The 19,175-nt window shown below is 35.2% G+C and overlaps 3 protein-coding genes across 3 annotated transcripts; all 3 read right to left on the bottom strand.

Moving 5' to 3' along the window:
- Positions 1-2,794: 2,794 nt before the first annotated feature.
- LOC119613819 (homeobox protein 2-like) lies at positions 2,795-5,064 on the bottom strand. The gene is made up of 2 exons (XM_037969875.1): positions 5,011-5,064; positions 2,795-4,940 (listed from the first exon to the last, which is right to left on the bottom strand). Exons 1-2 carry the CDS (start codon positions 5,039-5,041, stop codon positions 2,821-2,823), a joined length of 2,151 nt encoding a protein of 716 aa, XP_037825803.1. The 5' UTR covers positions 5,042-5,064; the 3' UTR covers positions 2,795-2,820.
- A 6,136-nt stretch (positions 5,065-11,200) lies between these two features.
- LOC119613820 (collagen alpha-1(VIII) chain-like) lies at positions 11,201-12,524 on the bottom strand. Its single transcript, XM_037969876.1, has 2 exons — positions 12,338-12,524; positions 11,201-12,278 (listed from the first exon to the last, which is right to left on the bottom strand). The coding sequence occupies exons 1-2, from the start codon at positions 12,366-12,368 to the stop codon at positions 11,236-11,238; spliced, it is 1,074 nt and encodes a 357-aa protein (XP_037825804.1). The 5' UTR covers positions 12,369-12,524; the 3' UTR covers positions 11,201-11,235.
- A 2,275-nt stretch (positions 12,525-14,799) lies between these two features.
- Positions 14,800-16,028, bottom strand: LOC119613818 (collagen alpha-1(XVI) chain-like). Its single transcript, XM_037969874.1, has 2 exons — positions 15,988-16,028; positions 14,800-15,914 (listed from the first exon to the last, which is right to left on the bottom strand). Exons 1-2 carry the CDS (start codon positions 16,016-16,018, stop codon positions 14,800-14,802), a joined length of 1,146 nt encoding a protein of 381 aa, XP_037825802.1. The 5' UTR covers positions 16,019-16,028.
- Positions 16,029-19,175: the final 3,147 nt, after the last annotated feature.

The following is a 19,175-nucleotide window of genomic DNA, read 5'->3' as shown; positions in this document are numbered from 1 at the left end:
CTAACTAACTAACTAACTAACTAACTAACTAACTAACTAACTAACTAACTACTAACTAACTAACTAACTACTAACTAACTAACTAACTAACTAACTAACTAACTAACTAACTAACTAACTAACTACTAACTAACTAACTAACTACTAACTAACTAACTAACTAACTAACTAACTACTAACTAACTAACTAACTAACTAACTAACTAACTAACTACTAACTAACTAACTAACTAACTAACTAACTACTACTAACTAACTAACTAACTAACTAACTAACTAACTAACTAACTAACTACTAACTAACTAACTAACTAACTAACTAACTAACTAACTACTAACTAACTAACTAACTAACTAACTACTAACTACTAACTAACTAACTAACTACTAACTAACTAACTAACTAACTAACTAACTAACTAACTAACTAACTAACTACTAACTAACTAACTAACTAACTACCTAACTACTACTAACTAACTAACTAACTAACTAACTAACTAACTAACTAACTAACTAACTAACTAACTAACTACTAACTAACTAACTAACTAACTAACTAACTAACTACTAACTAACTACTAACTAACTAACTAACTAACTAACTAACTACTAACTAACTAACTAACTAACTAACTAACTAACTAACTAACTAATACTAACTAACTAACTAACTAACTAACTACTAACTAACTAACTAACTACTAACTAACTAACTAACTAACACTAACTAACTAACTAACTAACTAACTAACTAACTACTAACTAACTAACTAACTAACTAACTAACTAACGAACTAACTACTAACTAACTAACTAACTAACTACTAACTAACTAACTAACTAACTAACTAACTAACTAACTAACGAACTAACTAACTAACTAACTAACTAACTAAACTAACTATTTTTCATAATAAAGAATTTATCTTCAATATTACCTTGTTCCGATACATTTAATATATTTATATTTATGTAATAGTTATTTGTGTTGAATTTCATCGCGATATTTGTGTTTATAAGATAATTTTGGACATTCGAGTAATTTTCTGAAAGGGACTTTGTATGGCATCTATTGTCAAATGAGGCCCGATGAAATTTATGAAATTTGGCAATATTATCAAGGCTTGTAAAAAAAGGCACAACTTTTATCGATATACAGGTATATTTAATATAATTATGAGCTCACAAGCTCTTTTCGGTTGGTTCTGATGTGTGGGGGCTAGGTGATCGATTATAATCGATCGATTTTTATACCCACCATCAAAAAAGATGGGGGGTATATTGATTTTGTCATTCCGTTTGTAACACATCGAAATATTGGTTATAGACCCATAAAAGTATATATATTCCGGGTCCTTATTAAATTCTAAGACGATCTAGCCATGGCCGTCCGTCCGTCTGTTGAAATCACGATAGGGACCACATGAGAGGAGCTAGACAGTTGAAATTTTGCATAAATATTCTCTATTATTAAGGTTTGTTTGGTATGGAAAATCGGCAATATCGGTCCACTTTTTCGGATAGCCCCCATACAAGTGGACCTCCCAAAAACAGCTTTAACGGGCATAATTGCTTTAGAAGTACATGTATAGCGATGAAATTCGACATAAATAAGTTACATATGAGCCAAAATCTTTCTACCAAATTTTTTGAGGATCGGCCCATAAATGACCCTACCCCCCATATAAGGTCCCCTTCTGAAAATTACTTTAACACTCATTACTGGTCCCAAAATGCAAGTATTGCGATGAAATTCGGTATAAGTATGTTTCTTACGAACCAAAATCTCTCTACCAATTTTTTTTAGGATCGGCCCATAAATGACCCTACCCCCCATATATGGTCCCCTTTAGAAAATGACTTTAACACTCATTACTGGCCTAAAAATTCGAGTATAGCGATGAAATTCAGTATAAGTAAGTTTCTTACGAACCTAAACCTTTTAACTAAAATGACCCTACCCCCATACAAGGTCCCCTTCTGAAAATGACTTTGACACTCATTACTGGCCCCAAAATACAAGTATACAAGTATAGCGATGAAATTACTGGTCCAAAAATGCGAGTATAGCGATGAAATTCGGCATAAGTAAGTTTCTTACGAACCAAAATCGCTCTACGAATTTTTTTTAAGATCGGCCCATAAATGACCCTATCCCCCATATAAGGTCCCCCTCTGAAAATTACTTTAACGCTCATTACTGGCTAAAAAATATGAATATAGCAATAAAATTTTACACTATTAAGTTCCTCGCGAGTGATTCATCCAAAATGTTATTATATCTCAAAACATCCAATGTTATTGTATCTCAAAACACCCAATATGGTGCAGTGTTGGAGGGTTTTGAATTTTTGAAATTTTATCGGACTGCGTATAGCATCATGGGGAAGAAGGTTTTAGACTTATAACAAATGTGTTATAAAACAATTGCATCTTGATATACTATACAATTATGAGATTGTGGGCGCTAGAAAAGAAAAAAACAAGAAATATTTGTGAGAAATATAAGCACCTCGTGCTTTTACAGAACTGTTATAGCAGGAGCAAGACCAAGGATCCAGAATAATGTAGGTCTATGAACAAACGGAATAAAAACATTAGTACTCCTACAAACTTTTTCGATGATGCATCCTTACATAGGGATATATTATTAACATGATCCTAACATGATCTCAATAAAATATTTTTAAACTAGGTCCTATTTCTAAGAAAGTGTGGCAGATTAACCTTATTTGTCTCGATCCCAAATACCATTAAATTTTTTCGAAAATAATAAAAACTACATAAAAGATTTTTTTAATTTAATAATTTTTCCATTTATTGACGACGATGACCTTTAGAGCGCTTTGTTCCTTTAACTGGTTTATAAACCTGTGGCACTGGAGATTGACCTGGATTTCTATTATATATAGGTTGACCATAACTACTGCCGTAACTGTAATTATTATTGTCGGGAATATCTGCAGGACTATCAACATCTGGTCTATTTTCAATTTCTTGATGTATGCCATAGTTTTGATTTTGTTCTTGAGTTTCTTCAATGTCTTCTTCTTCATTATTTTGCGTTAACGTGGATTCATATTCCTCAGGAGTTTTATCATAATTTAAAGTTGGCTCAACTTGTTGAACAATATTATTGTTAACTATTTGTTTATGAGGTTGCTTATCATAGTGTTGTTCTTGTGGACTATATGAGTTTGGATATTTATTTGCAATATTATTGTTGACCACATTTACATTTCCAGGTGTTCCATAATGTCCATGAATATGATTATAGTTATTAACGGTGGCAGGCATTTCCTGGGAATTTTCAACTTCAGCTAAAACTTCCATTGGTTCTTCATTGTTATCTTCTGGTGCTTCTGATTCAACTTCGATATTTTGTTGATCATTGGTTTGGTAGTTGGCGTCAATTTGCTCCTGATACGTAGGTTGTTCCATTGTCTGAACGCCTTCGTTGTTATTGTTGTTGTTTTGATTATTATTGTTGTTATTATGATTATTATTGTTGTTATTGTGATTATTATTATTGTTATTATGATTATTATTGTTGTTATTATGATTATTATTGTTGTTGTTATTATTATTGTTGTTATTGTTATTATTGTTGTTGTTATTGTTGTAAGTATTAACAACATGCTTGTGATTGTTAATCACTTCTTTTTTATAGTTATTGTATTGATTTTCTTTTTGATCTTGTCCAATGGGATGCTTACTTCCATTACCATTAGTTGCCACATGTTGACTTACAGGTTGTCTATTATGGTTATCAACAGCGTAGTTAATATGACCTGATACTTGGGTACTTTCCATTACTGCAACACCTTGTGGATATTTGCTTACATGACCGCTATTGATTACTTGTTTGTGAGATGTATGCGGATTTACAGGTTGTCTATTGGGGTTTTTATGTCCGTAATTATCACCAGGCTTACCTTCTGCATGTGACACACTTTCAAACTCTTCATTTGCGCCTGTAATGTCTTCCTGATCCCCTGAATCCTCTGGATAATGTTGTACAATATCCGAATCATCTTCAGCTGGTGTTACAGCGTAATTTGGTCGTTGTTTATATTTGTGCACGACCATTTGCTGGTGCCCTACATTTACTTTGTTATGGTCTTCCCTATATGGATCAATTTCTTCATCCAGATAGTTGGTATATTTGCTGCCATCAAAATATACAATTCTATTGTTGGCAGCAGGTTTTTTAGTGGTTGCTGGAGCTCTTGTAGTTGTGCGCACAGTACTAGTGGAACCACTGCTACCACCGCCACCACCTCCTCCGCCGCCAGCGCTAGAACTACTACTACTGGAACTGCCAGGAGTGAAAATAATAATAGGTGGTTGTGCGGGGGGAGCAGCTGGTGGTGGATGTGGGCGTATAGGTGGATGGTATATGGGTGGATGAACAGGTGCTTGGGTGGGTACAATTATTTGGGGTTGGTTATTTGAATTATGATGGTGATGATGGTGCTCATGATTACCACCACCCCCGTGATATGGAGGTGGATATACCGGTGCTGGTGGCTGTACAACTACTGGAGGCACTGGATAGTGTCCATGACCGCCATGATGACCTGGAGGCCCAACAGGACCCTGAGCACCTGGCTGACCCGGACGACCAGGACGACCTGGTGGTCCGGCATTACCGGGAACTCCAGGACGACCAGGTTTACCTGGTCTACCAATATGTCCAGGATAACCTGTATCTCCGCGATCACCTTTTTCACCGGGACTACCAGGAAGACCAGGAGGACCTGGTGGACCAGGTGGTCCTGGCAAACCCGGCGCACAACCGCAAGGTGAGGGATATGGAGGGGGATAATAAGGCACATTTTTATACTCCGGCGAAGGGGCAGCAGGTTCCGAACTTCCGAAAGAAATCAAACGTCCTGTCTCCTTATGCTTGGCCAAGGCCAAGTTAAGACCTAAACCTGCAACATCAGCAAATAAATAAATGTTTAAGTTAAATCCTCTAGTCTAATAAAAAAATGTATTACTTACATAGCACCAGCTGGACTATGTGTAGCTTCATTGTTGCTTAACAATCTATTGTTTTGTTCTCGCTGAACGTCAGTGTTTATATACCAATAGAAATTTCTCTTTTACAATCTATTATCATAAAGAAATAAGGTTAATTCTGCCCGTTTTGACGACTTTTATTAAGGCTACATAGACAAATTTTGTTTATATCACACACAGTATTGACTATAGATGGTTTTGTAGCTTCGACTATAGATCACTCATAAAATATGTAGCATTTAATAGTCTAGACTAAAGATCAGTCTTTAGATAAGGATATACTTCGATATATAGTCTAGGATAGAGATCATTCTGTACTCTAGAAAACACGTCGATGTATGGTCTAGGTTATAAACTAAGATATAGCCTGGAATACCGATAAGTATGTAGTGTTGATAACAGATCAGTCTATAGACTTTAGATCAGCATATACTGTAAGTCTATAGTAACCCTACAGACTATAGTTTGTCATACATATGTTACATAAGGCTTGAAAAATCCATTAGACCTTCCAAATTTTTTCTTTGTGTTTGTAAAACAAATCTATTCTTAATTAAATTTACAACACTATAGTTGATCTTTTTTTAGAATTTCCTAAAAATTTACATTTTAATTTTAGTAGTCTTAGGAATTTTTTTTTGCCATTTTACAAAGGAAAGTAAGAGCGATATAATCGTTTCTAAATAAAGAAATTTCTAATACCATCTAACAAAGTATGCTATGTTTTATTCTTGAATGAAATCGCAAATAATTCATGCATTTACGAAAACGTGTGTTTTTTACTATTATTATCTATAAGAAATTAAACTTTAAACTTTTTGTTTAAACATTTTAATTTAAATATTTATTAGTCTAGGCCAAAACAAACAGAAATGTAAATATAAATTTTATTGATAGCTGATCTTGTTCATTCATCACATGTCAGTTCATTTTTGTTTTGATTTAGAGATATTATTTTAAAACGTTATATAAATATTTGCATAAAACTTTAATTATAATTAGAGAAATGCTACAACTATTATAGTCAAAACATAATTATAGATTATAACAGCTACTATTCATATTCATATTTAGTTTTAATACCTGAAGAAAAAATGTAAACATTTCATTTCGAATTGTTTTAGAAATCATTCGAAAATAACACTTTTTGAAGAAAGGTTGAAAGCAACATCATTCTACAGACAGCTATAGACCTGACTATATTCCTTCAATTCTATAGTCCAGACTATGGACTGTTCTATAGTCCAAACTGTTCTACAGTCCAGACTATAAACTTTCCTAAGGTCTGTAGTCCAGACCATAGACTGTTCTATAGTCCAGACTTCTGACTGTTCTTTAGTCCAGTCTATAGATTATTTTATAGTCCACACTATAGACTGTTCCACAGTCCAGATTTAAGACGGTTCTATAGTCCAATCTATTGACTGTTTTATAGTCCAGACTATAGACTGTTCTATAGTCCAGACTATAGACTGTTCTATAGTCCAGACTAGAGACTGTTCTATAGTCCAGACTAGAGACTGTTCTATAGTCCAGACTATAGACTGGTCTATAGTCCAGACTATAGACTGTTCTATAGTCCAGACTATAGACTGTTCTATAGTCCAGACTATAGACTGTTCTATAGTCCAGACTATAGACTGTTCTATAGTCCAGACTATGGACTTTTCTAAAGTCCAGACTATAGACGGTTCTATAATCCACACTATAGACTGTTTCACAGTCCAGTTTTATAGTCCAGACTATAGACTGTTCTATAGTCCAGACTATAGACTGTTCTATAGTCCAGACTATAGACTGTTCTATAGTCCAGACTATAGACTGTTCTATAGTCCAGACTATAGACTGTTCTATAGTCCAGACTATAGACTGTTCTATAGTCCAGACTATAGACTGTTCTATAGTCCAGACTATAGACTGTTCTATAGTCCATACTATAGACTGTTCTATAGTCCAGACTATAGACTGTTCTATAGTCCAGACTGTAGACTGTTTTATAGTCTAGACTATACACTGTTCTATAGTCCAGACTATAGACTGTTCTATAGCCCAAACTATAGACTATAGTCCAGACTACATAATTGACCCTTCTACAGTCTCGATTATAAGCTGTCCTACAGTCCAGATTATGGTCTGTTCCATAGTCTACTCTATAGACTGTTGTATAGTCCAGGCAATAGGCTATTCAATGGTCTAGGCTATAGAACAGTCTAGAGTCCATTTTATGACAGCCCAAACTATAGACTATTGTCCAGACTACATAATTGACCCTTCTACAGTCTCGATTATATACTGTTCTATAGTCCAGATTATGGTCTGTTCCATAGTCTACTGTATAGAATATTGTATAGTCCAGGCAATAGGCTATTCAATGGTCTAGGCTATAGAACAGTCTAGAGTCCATTTTATGGTTCTATAGTTCAAAGTTAAGACCGTTCTATAACCGATAATATCTGTATACTAAAGTAGCTCTTTGAATATCTTTTCTCTTTAAAGACATAGTTTGTATGATGAGTTGCTCTCTGTAGAGCAAATTTGTTGGAACATAGAAAGAACTTAGTAGAGTCATGCTTTCGAAGAATTCTCAAATTTGTTTGGCCCGAATTATTTTCTAAAAAAAATGTACACTTTTCCCAAAACAAAATGGGGTTTTCTGATTAAATTCTCCTAAATAATAAAATCAAAATATTTTCGCAAAGTTAACTGAAATTTTATTTTATTTATAATATCCTTTAGAATGTTTAGTACCCTGGACAGCCTCGTAAAAGCGAGCCACCTGTGATTGATCGAATTGATGAACTTCATTGTGTTCTTCTCCATCTTGACCATCTTCGCCTGGTTGTCCATCATCAGACATCTCTTGAGAATTCATTTCAGCACTTTCTATATTTTCGTCATTTGATTCATAATTAAAATTATCTTCTTCAGAATGTTCTTCATAATGTGTACTCTGAGGTTCATTTACATCATTATAGTGATGATCTTCTATATAATAGTTATGATTATTGGGATTTTGACGGCCATTATTGAACGTTCTAGTTTTTGTGGCAGGTTTTTTAGTAGTTACTGTAGTGGTGGTAGTAGTACCACCGCCACCACCTCCTCCTCCACCGCCGCTACTGCTACTACTACTACCACCACCGCTACTGCTGCTGCTGCTTCCACCACTACCGCCACCACCTCCTCTATTGCCGCCACCGCCTCCTCCTCCACCGCCGCTGCTGCTACTACTACTGCCACCCTTATTACCACTACTAGTGTTGTTGCCAATAATTATTGGTGGTTGTGTTGGTGCTGGAGCTGGATAGTACGGAGGTGGATAATAAATGGGTGGATGATAAGCTGGTGCTGGAGCAGGTACTATAATGGGTCTTTGGTTGTTATTATTGTGATGATGATGATGGTGATGATGATGTCCACCACCAGAACTATAAGGTGGTGGATAAACTGGAGCTGGAGGTTGTACAACTACTGGGGGAACAGGGTAATGTCCACGACCATGCCCATGATGACCGGGAGGACCTACAGGACCCGGAGCTCCAGGACGTCCTGGACGGCCAGGTGGTCCTGGATTACCAGGAATACCAGGTCTCCCAGATTTGCCTGGGCTACCATGATGACCCAAATGACCGTTATCACCGCGATCACCCTTAGGGCCAGGATTGCCGGGGGCACCAGGTCGTCCAGGTGGACCTGGGGGACCAGGAAGTCCTGGTGAACAACCACATTGTGAGTTGTATTGTGGTGGATAATAATGTGGATACGAAGGTGCAGCAGGGGCTTCAGTTTTAAAAGAAATTAAACGTCCAGTTTCCTGTTCTTTTTCCGTGGATGCCAGAGCCATATTTAAGGCTAAAGCTGCAAAACAAAATTATAATTTTTTCTAATTAAAAAGAGTTTTACAAAATATAAAGAGACTACTTACACCACACAACTAGGCCTATGTATAGCTTCATTGTAGCCAAACAATCTACTGAAATGGTTTTCCTCTGCAGACATCGGTTTTTATACAATTAGATAAATTTGCCTAAAAAATTCACTATTGTATAAGCAAATTATGCACATAACGCTTTTTCAATTCAGTTTTCAATAGGTCATCAAAATATGATATTACTGTTAATATTTGTAGAAAAAAAACGCGTGCACCAATTAAGATTGCTACACTTAGAAAAATAGTCAACTAGAAATAAATTTTTGACTCAAAATGTTGTTTAAAATAATTAGAAAAATTATCATTCGAAAATTATTAATTATCCTTCAATATCATTTATTTAGATCGGTACAAAAACTCCAAATAATGGAATTTTTCTCAGTGTAAATCTAAGATTTTTTTGTCTAAGGCCTAAAAATTTGAATACCTATTGACTTAGGCTGAACAAACAATATTAAAAATGTTTAAATTATTTGCCTAAAGTTAACAATAGGTTATAGCTGGTGTAGTGAAAGAAGTTAGATGAAATGTTGCAGAGTACCAACGATTTTATAAGAAAAGTAAATCCATACCAAGACGTTCAGTGTTAATAGTGTTAAAAAATTTGTTCGTTTAACATCGACAACATTGTAATGAAACTACAAATGAAATGAACTGAAATAAACAAGTCAGTTCTGAACTAGAATGACTAGAACTGACTTAGACAGAATAGAACAGAACTAGAACAGAACTAGAACAGAACTAGAAAACAGAACTAGAACAGAACTAGAAGAAAAACAACTAGAACGAACTAGAACAGACAGAACTAGAACAGAACTAGAACAGAATAGAACAGGAACTAGAAACAGAAACTATAAAAGAACTAGAAAGAACTAGAAACTAGAACAGAACTAGACAGAACTAGAACAGAACTAGACAGAACTAGAACAGAACTAGAACAGAACTAGAACAGAACTAGAACAGAAACTAGAACAGAACTAGAACAGAACTAGGAACAGAACTAGAACAGACTAGAACAGAACTAGAACAGAACTAGAACAGAACTAGAACAGAACTAGAACAGAACTAGAACAGAACTAGAACAGAACTAGAACAGAACTAGAACAGAACTAGAACAGAACTAGAACAAACTAGAACAGAACTAGAAACTAGAACAGAACTAGAACAGAACTAGAACGAACTAAACAGCAACTAGAAACAGAACCTAGAACAGAACTAGAACAGAACTAGAACAGAACTAGAAACACTAGAACAAACTAGAACATAACTAGAACCGACCTAGAACAGAACTAGAACAGAACTAGAACAGAACTAGAACAGAACTAGAACAGAACTAGAACAGAACTAGACAGAACTAGAACAGAACTAGAACAGAACTAGAACAGAACTAGAACAGAACTAGAACAGAACTAGAACAGAACTAGAACAGAACTAGAAACTAGAACAGAACTAGAACAGAACTAGAACAGAACTAGAACAGAACTAGAACACAGAACTAGAACAGAACTAGAACAGAACTAGAACAGAACTAGAACAGAAACTAGAACAGAACTAGAACAGAACTAGAACAGAACTAGAACAGAACTAGAACAGAACTAGAACAGAAACTAGAACAAACTAGAACAGAACTAGAACAGAACTAGAACAGAACTAGAACAGAACTAGAACAGAACTAGAACAGAACTAGAACAGAACTAGAACAGAAACTAGAACAAACTAGAACAGAACTAGAACAGAAACTAGAACAGAACTAGAACAGAACTAGAACAGAACTAGAACAAGAACTAGAACAGAACTAGAACAGAACTAGAACTAGAACATAGAACAGAACTAGAACAGAACTAGAGACAAACTAGAACATACTATAACAGAACTAGAACAGAACTAGACACAGACTAGAACAGAACTAGAACATAGAACACTAGAACAGAACTAGAACAAGACTAGAACAGAACTATACTAGAACATACTAGAACAGACTATCAACACCCTAGAACAGAACTAGAACACAGCAACTAGAAACCAGACTAGAACAGACTAGAACAGAACTAGGAACAGAACTAGAACAGAATGAACTAGAACAGAACTAGAACAGAACTAGAACCAGAGAACTAGAACAGAACTAGAACATAACTAGAACAGAACTAGAACAGAACTAGAACAGAACTAGAAACAGAACTAAACTTAAACTTCATGTACAAATCCTAATCTAATTTAACAAATAAATAAAACCACATATAGTAATATTCAGTATTTAATATCACTTTTCCATTTATTTATCCTTTTGAACGTTTTGTACCCAGAACAGCCTGATAGAAACGATCTGCAGATGATTGATGACTTTCTTCATAAGATTCTCCATCTTCGCCTGCTTGTCCTTCATAATTGTTATCATCCGACATTTCTTGAGAGCTTCCAATTTGTTGTTCCAAATCATTATTAACTTCAGCACTATTTTGGTTATAGTTTTCCCCAGAAGTTTCATAATAATTTGCAGCGTTGACCTCATTTATTTGTTCATTATATTGCTGATCTTGTGGATGATAGTCGTGATTTTCGGGATATTGACGACCATCATACACGTACAGTCTATTATTGGCTGCTGGCCTTCTAGTTGTCGTTGCAGGTCTTCTGGTAGTAGTAGCAGTGCCGGGACGTGTACCACCGCCACCTCCTCCTCCACCACCACCAGCGCTACTACTGCTGCTGCTGCCACCACCACCACCACCTAAAATAATAATAGGAGATGGTGCGGCAGGTGCAGGAGCTGGGTGAACGGGATGGTAAATGGGTGGGTGATAAGATGGGGCTGGTGCGGGTGCTGGAATTATGATTGGTGGATTTTTATTGCCATGATGATGATGATGGTGGTGATGATTTCCGCCACCTCCATGATAAGGTGGTGGATATACAGGTGCCGGTGGTTGTACTACTACAGGTGGCACAGGGTAGTGACCATGACCATGCCCGTGATGACCGGGAGGACCTACAGGACCCTGAGCACCCGGCTGTCCTGGACGACCAGGTCGTCCTGGTGGTCCTGGATTACCGGGAATGCCAGGTCTACCGGGTTTTCCCGGCCTGCCGGGGTGTCCGATATGACCATTATCACCATGGTCACCTTTTGGGCCAGGATTTCCCGGTAATCCAGGGGGACCGGGTGGTCCTGGTGGACCTGGAAGTCCGGGTGAACAACCACAGTGAGAGGGATAATGTGGTGGGTAATATGGTTTATATACTACAGATGGTGGTGCCGGATTACTCAATGAAATTACACGACCTGTTTCCTTATAATCATTTCCAGATGCAAGACTCAAAGCTACAAGAAAATAATTTTGTTTTAAAGGACTTTGAAAACTATATTTAAATCATACTCACACAGCAACACTACAACTATGTGTGGCTTCATTGTTTCTAAACTAACTACTAAGCTGGCTTCCCTGTGTAAGTATTACTTTTTATAGATTTGAAAAATTCGCAAATAACATTTTAGAAATTGAATAACCGTTAGTTGGTAAAATTTGCAACATTTTTGCATTTGCTTTTTATTATCCGTGACTTGTTGATCGTCGAAAGAAAAAGCGAAAAAAGCAATAGTTCGAATAAGAGCAAATGTGACATGCTATTTCTTTCTTCTTCTTTTCTTGTCATTAGCATTTGAATGAACTAGAAAATAATTTATGATCTTTTCATTGATCAATTTTATTGTAAGAGCTTTAAGTTTATGGCTTTGTTTAAATGTTATAATATATATATTAACATATCTGATACAAACATACTGGTCTAAATGGTGATAAAAGAATAAAATTAGAAATTGCTGTTTATATTCGAGTATCATTTTTTGAGACTTAAGAAGAAATAGCGTATATACGTTTATTAGGATGACTCCTTTAGTATGTAGAACAATGTATTTAAATAATAGAGTTAAAAAATATTTCATATATTTTTTTGAAAACGATTTATATTTATCTATTACTTAATGAAATTGATTAAAATTAATTAATTATAAACACTATTCTTTCGTTTTTCTACATTAAATTTTGATCACATTTTATTTGATTTGTTCGAAACCATTTGGAGCCAACCTAATTTATTGTTCTTAAATGCTAATTATAATACCAACATAACAAATTTGATTTTTGTTTTGAACCAAATTTTATTTTCCTTTATTTGGTATTGAAAACCTTGTTGAATACTCAGCTTCTCTTAAATCAGTTCACAATTAGTGGAACGAAATAAAAACTGAACTAGAACTGAACTAGAACTGAACTAGAACTGAACTAGAACTAAACTAGAACTGAACTAGAACTGAACTAATATTTGAGTATCATTTTTTGAGACTTAAGAAGAAATAGCGTATATACGTTTATTAGGATGACTCCTTTAGTATGTAGAACAATGTATTTAAATAATAGAGTTAAAAAATATTTCATATATTTTTTTGAAAACGATTTAATTTATCTATTACTTAATGAAATTGATTAAAATTAATTAATTATAAACACTATTCTTTCGTTTTTCTACATTAAATTTTGATCACATTTTATTTGATTTGTTCGAAACCATTTGGAGCCAACCTAATTTATTGTTCTTAAATGCTAATTATAATACCAACATAACAAATTTGATTTTGTTTTGAACCAATTTTATTTTCCTTATTGTATTGAAAACCTTGTTGAATACTCAGCTTCTCTTAAATCAGTTCACAATTAGTGGAACGAAATAAAACTGAACTAGAACTGACTAGAACTGAACTAGAACTGAACTAGAATGAACTAGAACTGAACTAGAACTGAACTAGAACTGAACTAGAACTGAACTAGAACTGAACTAGAACTGAACTAGAACTGAACTAGAACTGAACTAGAACTGAACTAGAACTGAACTAGAACTGAACTGAACTAGAACGACTAGAACTGAACTAGAACTGAACTAGAACTGAACTAGAACTGAACTAGAACTGAACTAGAACTGACTAGAACTGAACTAGAACTGAACTAGAACTGAACTAGAACTGAACTAGAACTGAACTAGAACTGAAAACTAGAACTGAACTAGAACTGAACTAGAACTGAACTAGAACTGAACTAGAACTGAACTAGAACTGAACTAGAACTGAACTAGAACTGAACTAGAACTGAACTAGAACTGAACTAGAACTTCTGCCAGGTCTGCCAGGTTTTAATAATTTATTGTTCCTAAACGCTAATTATAATACTAACATGACAAATTTGATTTTTGTTTTGAACCAAATTTTATTTTTTTTTTCTTTATTTGGTATTGAAAACCTTGTTGAATACCTCAGCTTCTCTTAAATCAGTTCACAATTAGTGGAACGAAATAAAAACTGAACTAGAACTGAACTAGAACTGAACCAGAACTGAACTAGAACTGAACTAGAACTGAACTAGAACTGAACTAGAACTGAACTAGAACTGAACTAGAACTGAACTAGAACTGAACTAGAACTGAACTAGAACTGAACTAGAACTGACTAGAACTGAACTAGAACTGAACTAGAACTAAACTAGAACTGAACTAGAACTGAACTAGAACTGAACTAGAACTGAACTAGAACTGAACTACAACTGAACTACAACTGAACTACAACTGAACTACAACTGAACTACAACTGAACTACAACTGAACTACAACTGAACTACAACTGAACTAGAACTGAACTAGAAATGAACTAGAACTGAATCCAATAAAATTTTTCGAAACTACCATTGGAATATAATGGCATTATATTTGACCCAATTTTCAAAATATGATCAATGCTTAAAATAAGCGTAATGAAAAAACAACAAACATCTTTTTTTAATATTCAATAATTATTTTCATTTATTTGTGAAATTCTTAGAACTTTTCGTACCCTGAACAGCGTTATTGAAACGAGTTGCTTGTGATTGATCACTGTCTACATAAGTTTCTCCATCTTCTGGATGGAGATTATAATCATTCATTTCTACTGAACTTTCCGGTTGTTGATCCAAGTGATTGTTGTTTTCTGGCACTTCTGATCCTACTTCACCACTATTTTGGTTATAGTTTTCGCCAGAATTTTCATCATAATTTTGACTCTGAGGGGAGTTTACCTCATTTATTTGATCATTATATTGCTGTTCTTCTGGATGGTAATCATGTTGTTCGGGATATTGGCGTCCACCATAGAGATACACTCTATTATTGGCTGCCGGTGCTCTGGTAGTAGTTGCAGGTCTTCTAGTGGTTGTTACTGTTCCAGTAGTACCACCTCCAGTACCACCTCCTCCTCCACCACCACCCCCAGCACTACTGCTACTGCTACCACCTCCTCCACCTCCACCTCCACCCAAAATAATAATAGGAGATTGTGCGGGTGGTGCTGGAGCTGGATATACAGGATGTGGATGATAAATAGGTGGGTGATGATAAGATGGTGCTGGTGCTGGAGCAGGTACTATGATAGGCCCTTGATTGTTGTTGTTATGATGATGGTGATGATGATGATGTTTACCACCACCGTCGTGATAAGGAGGGGGATATACTGGAGCTGGTGGTGTTACTACTACAGGTGGTACAGGATACCGTCCATGATCATGTTGGCCAGGAGGACCAACAGGACCCTGGGCACCTGGTGGTCCAGGACGACCTGGCCTTCCTGGTGGCCCTGGATTACCGGGAATACCAGGTCTGCCAGGTTTTCCGGGCCTGCCGGGATGACCAACATAACCGTTGTCACCACGATCACCCTTAAGTCCAGGACTACCGGGTAAACCTGGGGGACCGGGTGGTCCTGGTGGACCTGGAAGACCAGGTGAACATCCACAGTGTGAGGGATAATGTGAATGTGGTGGATAATATGGCGGATAAACTACAGGTGATGACGATGGTGCAGGATTACCCACCGAAATTAAACGACCTGTTTCCTTCAACTCATTTTCAGACGCTACAGCCAACTGCAGTCCTAAACCTGTGAAAAAACACACAATCAATTAAATTAATTAGCAATATTTTCCCAAATTTTTAATATAAGGCTAACTTACATAGCACAACTACAGCTATATGTCGCTCCATTTCTGCTAAACTAACTAGTAAGCTGATTTCCCTATAAGTTTTTATATGTTTGCAAAAAATTCGCAATATTGATTTAGAAAATTAATAACCTTTAGTTAATAAAAATTTGCAACATTTTTGAATTTTATTATTAATAATCATGAATTTTTCTGGTGTTGTTTTCTCGTCATTAACATTTGAATAAGTTAGAAAATACTTCATGATTTTCGCACATTTTTATTTCCAAATTTCATTGTAAACTTTCCTTTTATGTTCTTGCATTGTCTAAAGGTTTTGGATTTAAATGAACAGATATGAAAGGTATAAAAATTGTTAATATTGTTTTTAATGGCTAATTGTTAAAATTGTTTATTCTTAAAAAATCAACTGTTTCAGGTAGTTTTAAATCTATATAAACTATGCCTGACACCAGTCTTAAATGAGACGTTGGAAAGTTTAATTATATCAAATTAATACATTTATCTGCTGAAAATTATAAAAATTATTTTCAGAAATGAATCAAACTTCAAGATGATGTTGCAAAACTACGAATTTTCTTAAATAAAAACTTTACATAATTTATCACGCCAAAGCTAGATAAGGAACTAAACTCTGAACAAGAACGGAAATAAGTGTTCTGAACTGCAATCTGAATCAGAAGTGAACAAGAAGCTGGACTTAAAAGGAAAAAGAATTTAAATTTTTTACTTAAATTACGATCTGAACTAAAACTTAACAAGAACTGAGTTTTAGATCAGAGAACTGGAACTAAACTAAAACTGAACTAGAATTAAACTAGAACTGAACTAGAACTGAACTAGAACTGAACTAGAACTGAACTAGAACTGAACTAGAACTGAACTAGAACTGAACTAGAACTGAACTAGAACTGAACTAGAACTGAACTGAACTGAACTAGAACTGAACTAGAACTGAACTAGAACTGAACTAGAACTGAAACTAGAACTGAACTAGAACTGAACTAGAACTGAACTAGAACTGAACTAGAACTGAACTAGAACTGAACTAGAAGAACTGAACTAGAAACTGAACTAGAACTGAACTAGACTGAACTAGAACTGAACTAGAACTGAACAGAATGACTAGACGAACTGAACTGAAACTGAACTAAGAACTGAACTAGAACTGAACTAGAACTGAACTAGAACTGAACTAGAACTGAACTAGAACTGAACTAGAACTGAACTACCGAACTGAACTAGAACTGAACTAGAACTGAACTTAGAACTGAACTAGAACTGAACTAGAACTGAACTAGAACTGAACTAGAACTGAACTAGAACTGAACTAGAACTGAACTAGAACTGAACTAGAACTGAACTAGAACTGAACTAGAACTGAGACTAGAACTGAACTAGAACTGAACTAGAACTGAACTAGAACTGAACTAGAACTGAACTAGAACTGAACTAGAAACTGAACTAGAACTGAACTAACTGAAACTAGAACTGAACTAGAACTTGAACTAGAACTGAACTGAACTGAACTAGAACTGAACTAGAACTGAACTAGAACTGAACTAGAACTGAACTAGAACTGAACTAGAACTGAACTAGAACTGAACTAGAACTGAACTAGAACTGAACTAGAACTGAACTAGAACTGAACTAGAACTGAACTAGAACTGAACTAGAACTGAACTAGAACTGAACTAGAACTGAACTAGAACTGAACTAGAACTGAACTAGAACTGAACTAGAACTGAACTAGAACTGAACTAGAACTGAACTAGAACTGAACTAGAACTGAACTAGAACTGAACTAGAACTGAACTAGAACTGAACTAGAACTGAACTAGAACTGAACTAGAACTGAACTAGAACTAGAACTGAACTAGAACTGAACTAGAACTGAACTAGAACTGAACTAGAACTGAACTAGAACTGAACTAGAACTGAACTAGAACTGAACTAGAACTGAACTAGAACTGAACTAGAACTGAACTAGAACTGAACTAGAACTGAACTAGAACTGAACTAGAACTGAACTAGAACTGAACTAGACTGAACTGAACTGAACTAGAACTGAACTAGAACTGAACTAGAACTGAACTAGAACTGAACTAGAACTGAACTAGAACTGAACTAGAACTGAACTAGAACTGAACTAGAACTGAACTAGAACTGAACTAGAACTGAACTAGAACTGAACTAGAACTGAACTAGAACTGAACTAGAACTGAACTAGAACTGAACTAGAACTGAACTAGAACTGAACTAGAACTGAACTAGAACTGAACTAGAACTGAACTAGAACTGAACTAGAACTGAACTAGAACTGAACTAGAACTGAACTAGAACTGAACTAGAACTGAACTAGATGAACTAGAACTAGAACTGAACTAGAACTGAACTAGAACTGAACTAGAACTGAACTAGAACTGAACTAGAACTGAACTAGAACTGAACTGAACTGAACTAGAACTAGAACTGAACTAGAACTGAACTAGAACTGAACTAGAACTGAACTAGAACTGAACTAGAACTAGAAGAACTGAACTAGAACTGAACTAGAAACTGAACTAGAACTGAACTAGAACTGAACTAGAACTGAACTAGAACTGAACTAGAACTGAACTAGAACTGAACTAGAACTGAACTAGAACTGAACTAGAACTGAACTAGAACTGAACTAGAACTGAACTAGAACTGAACTAGAACTGAACTAGAACTGAACTAGAACTGAACTAGAACTGAACTAGAACTGAACTAGAACTGAACTAGAACTGAACTAGAACTGAACTAGAACTGAACTAGAACTGAACTAGAACTGAACTAGAACTGAACTAGAACTGAACTAGAACTGAACTAGAACTGAACTAGAACTGAACTAGAACTGAACTAGAACTGAACTAGAACTGAACTAGAACTGAACTAGAACTGAACTAGAACTGAACTAGAACTAAACTAAACTGAACTAGAACTGAGCTTAAACTCAATTAGAACATAACTAAAATATGCAAATTGTTGTTGTTGCAGAAATTTAATCGTAAACATTTTCTGATAACAATAAACCATTATTTATAGTCTTTTTCGTTTATTCTTTTTAACACATTAACCCAAAACGTTAATAGAATTCATTGAAAACAAAAGTGAAATTTTTATACCAAAGTCTTTTGTGTTCATTTTGAAGGGAGTTAAAATAAAAAAAATATCTA

The sequence above is a fragment of the Lucilia sericata genome, unplaced genomic scaffold, assembly GCF_015586225.1.
Source record: "Lucilia sericata isolate MDLA Ls3-8-SP2 unplaced genomic scaffold, ASM1558622v1 Contig002334F_arrow, whole genome shotgun sequence".
In the NCBI taxonomy this organism is placed as follows: Eukaryota; Metazoa; Arthropoda; class Insecta; order Diptera; family Calliphoridae; genus Lucilia; species Lucilia sericata.
Note: the sequence above shows the minus strand (reverse complement) of the source record. Positions and strands in the feature narration are given on the sequence as shown.

Coding starts and splice junctions, on each gene's coding strand:
- LOC119613819 (XM_037969875.1), bottom strand. CDS start 5,041: ATGAAGCTACACATAGTCCAGCTGGTGCTAT. Junction 4,941..5,010: donor CATAGTCCAGCTGGTGCTAT/GTAAGTAATACA, acceptor CTGATGTTGCAG/GTTTAGGTCTTAACTTGGCC.
- LOC119613820 (XM_037969876.1), bottom strand. CDS start 12,368: ATGAAGCCACACATAGTTGTAGTGTTGCTGT. Junction 12,279..12,337: donor CATAGTTGTAGTGTTGCTGT/GTGAGTATGATT, acceptor ATTTTCTTGTAG/CTTTGAGTCTTGCATCTGGA.
- LOC119613818 (XM_037969874.1), bottom strand. CDS start 16,018: ATGGAGCGACATATAGCTGTAGTTGTGCTAT. Junction 15,915..15,987: donor TATAGCTGTAGTTGTGCTAT/GTAAGTTAGCCT, acceptor GTTTTTTCACAG/GTTTAGGACTGCAGTTGGCT.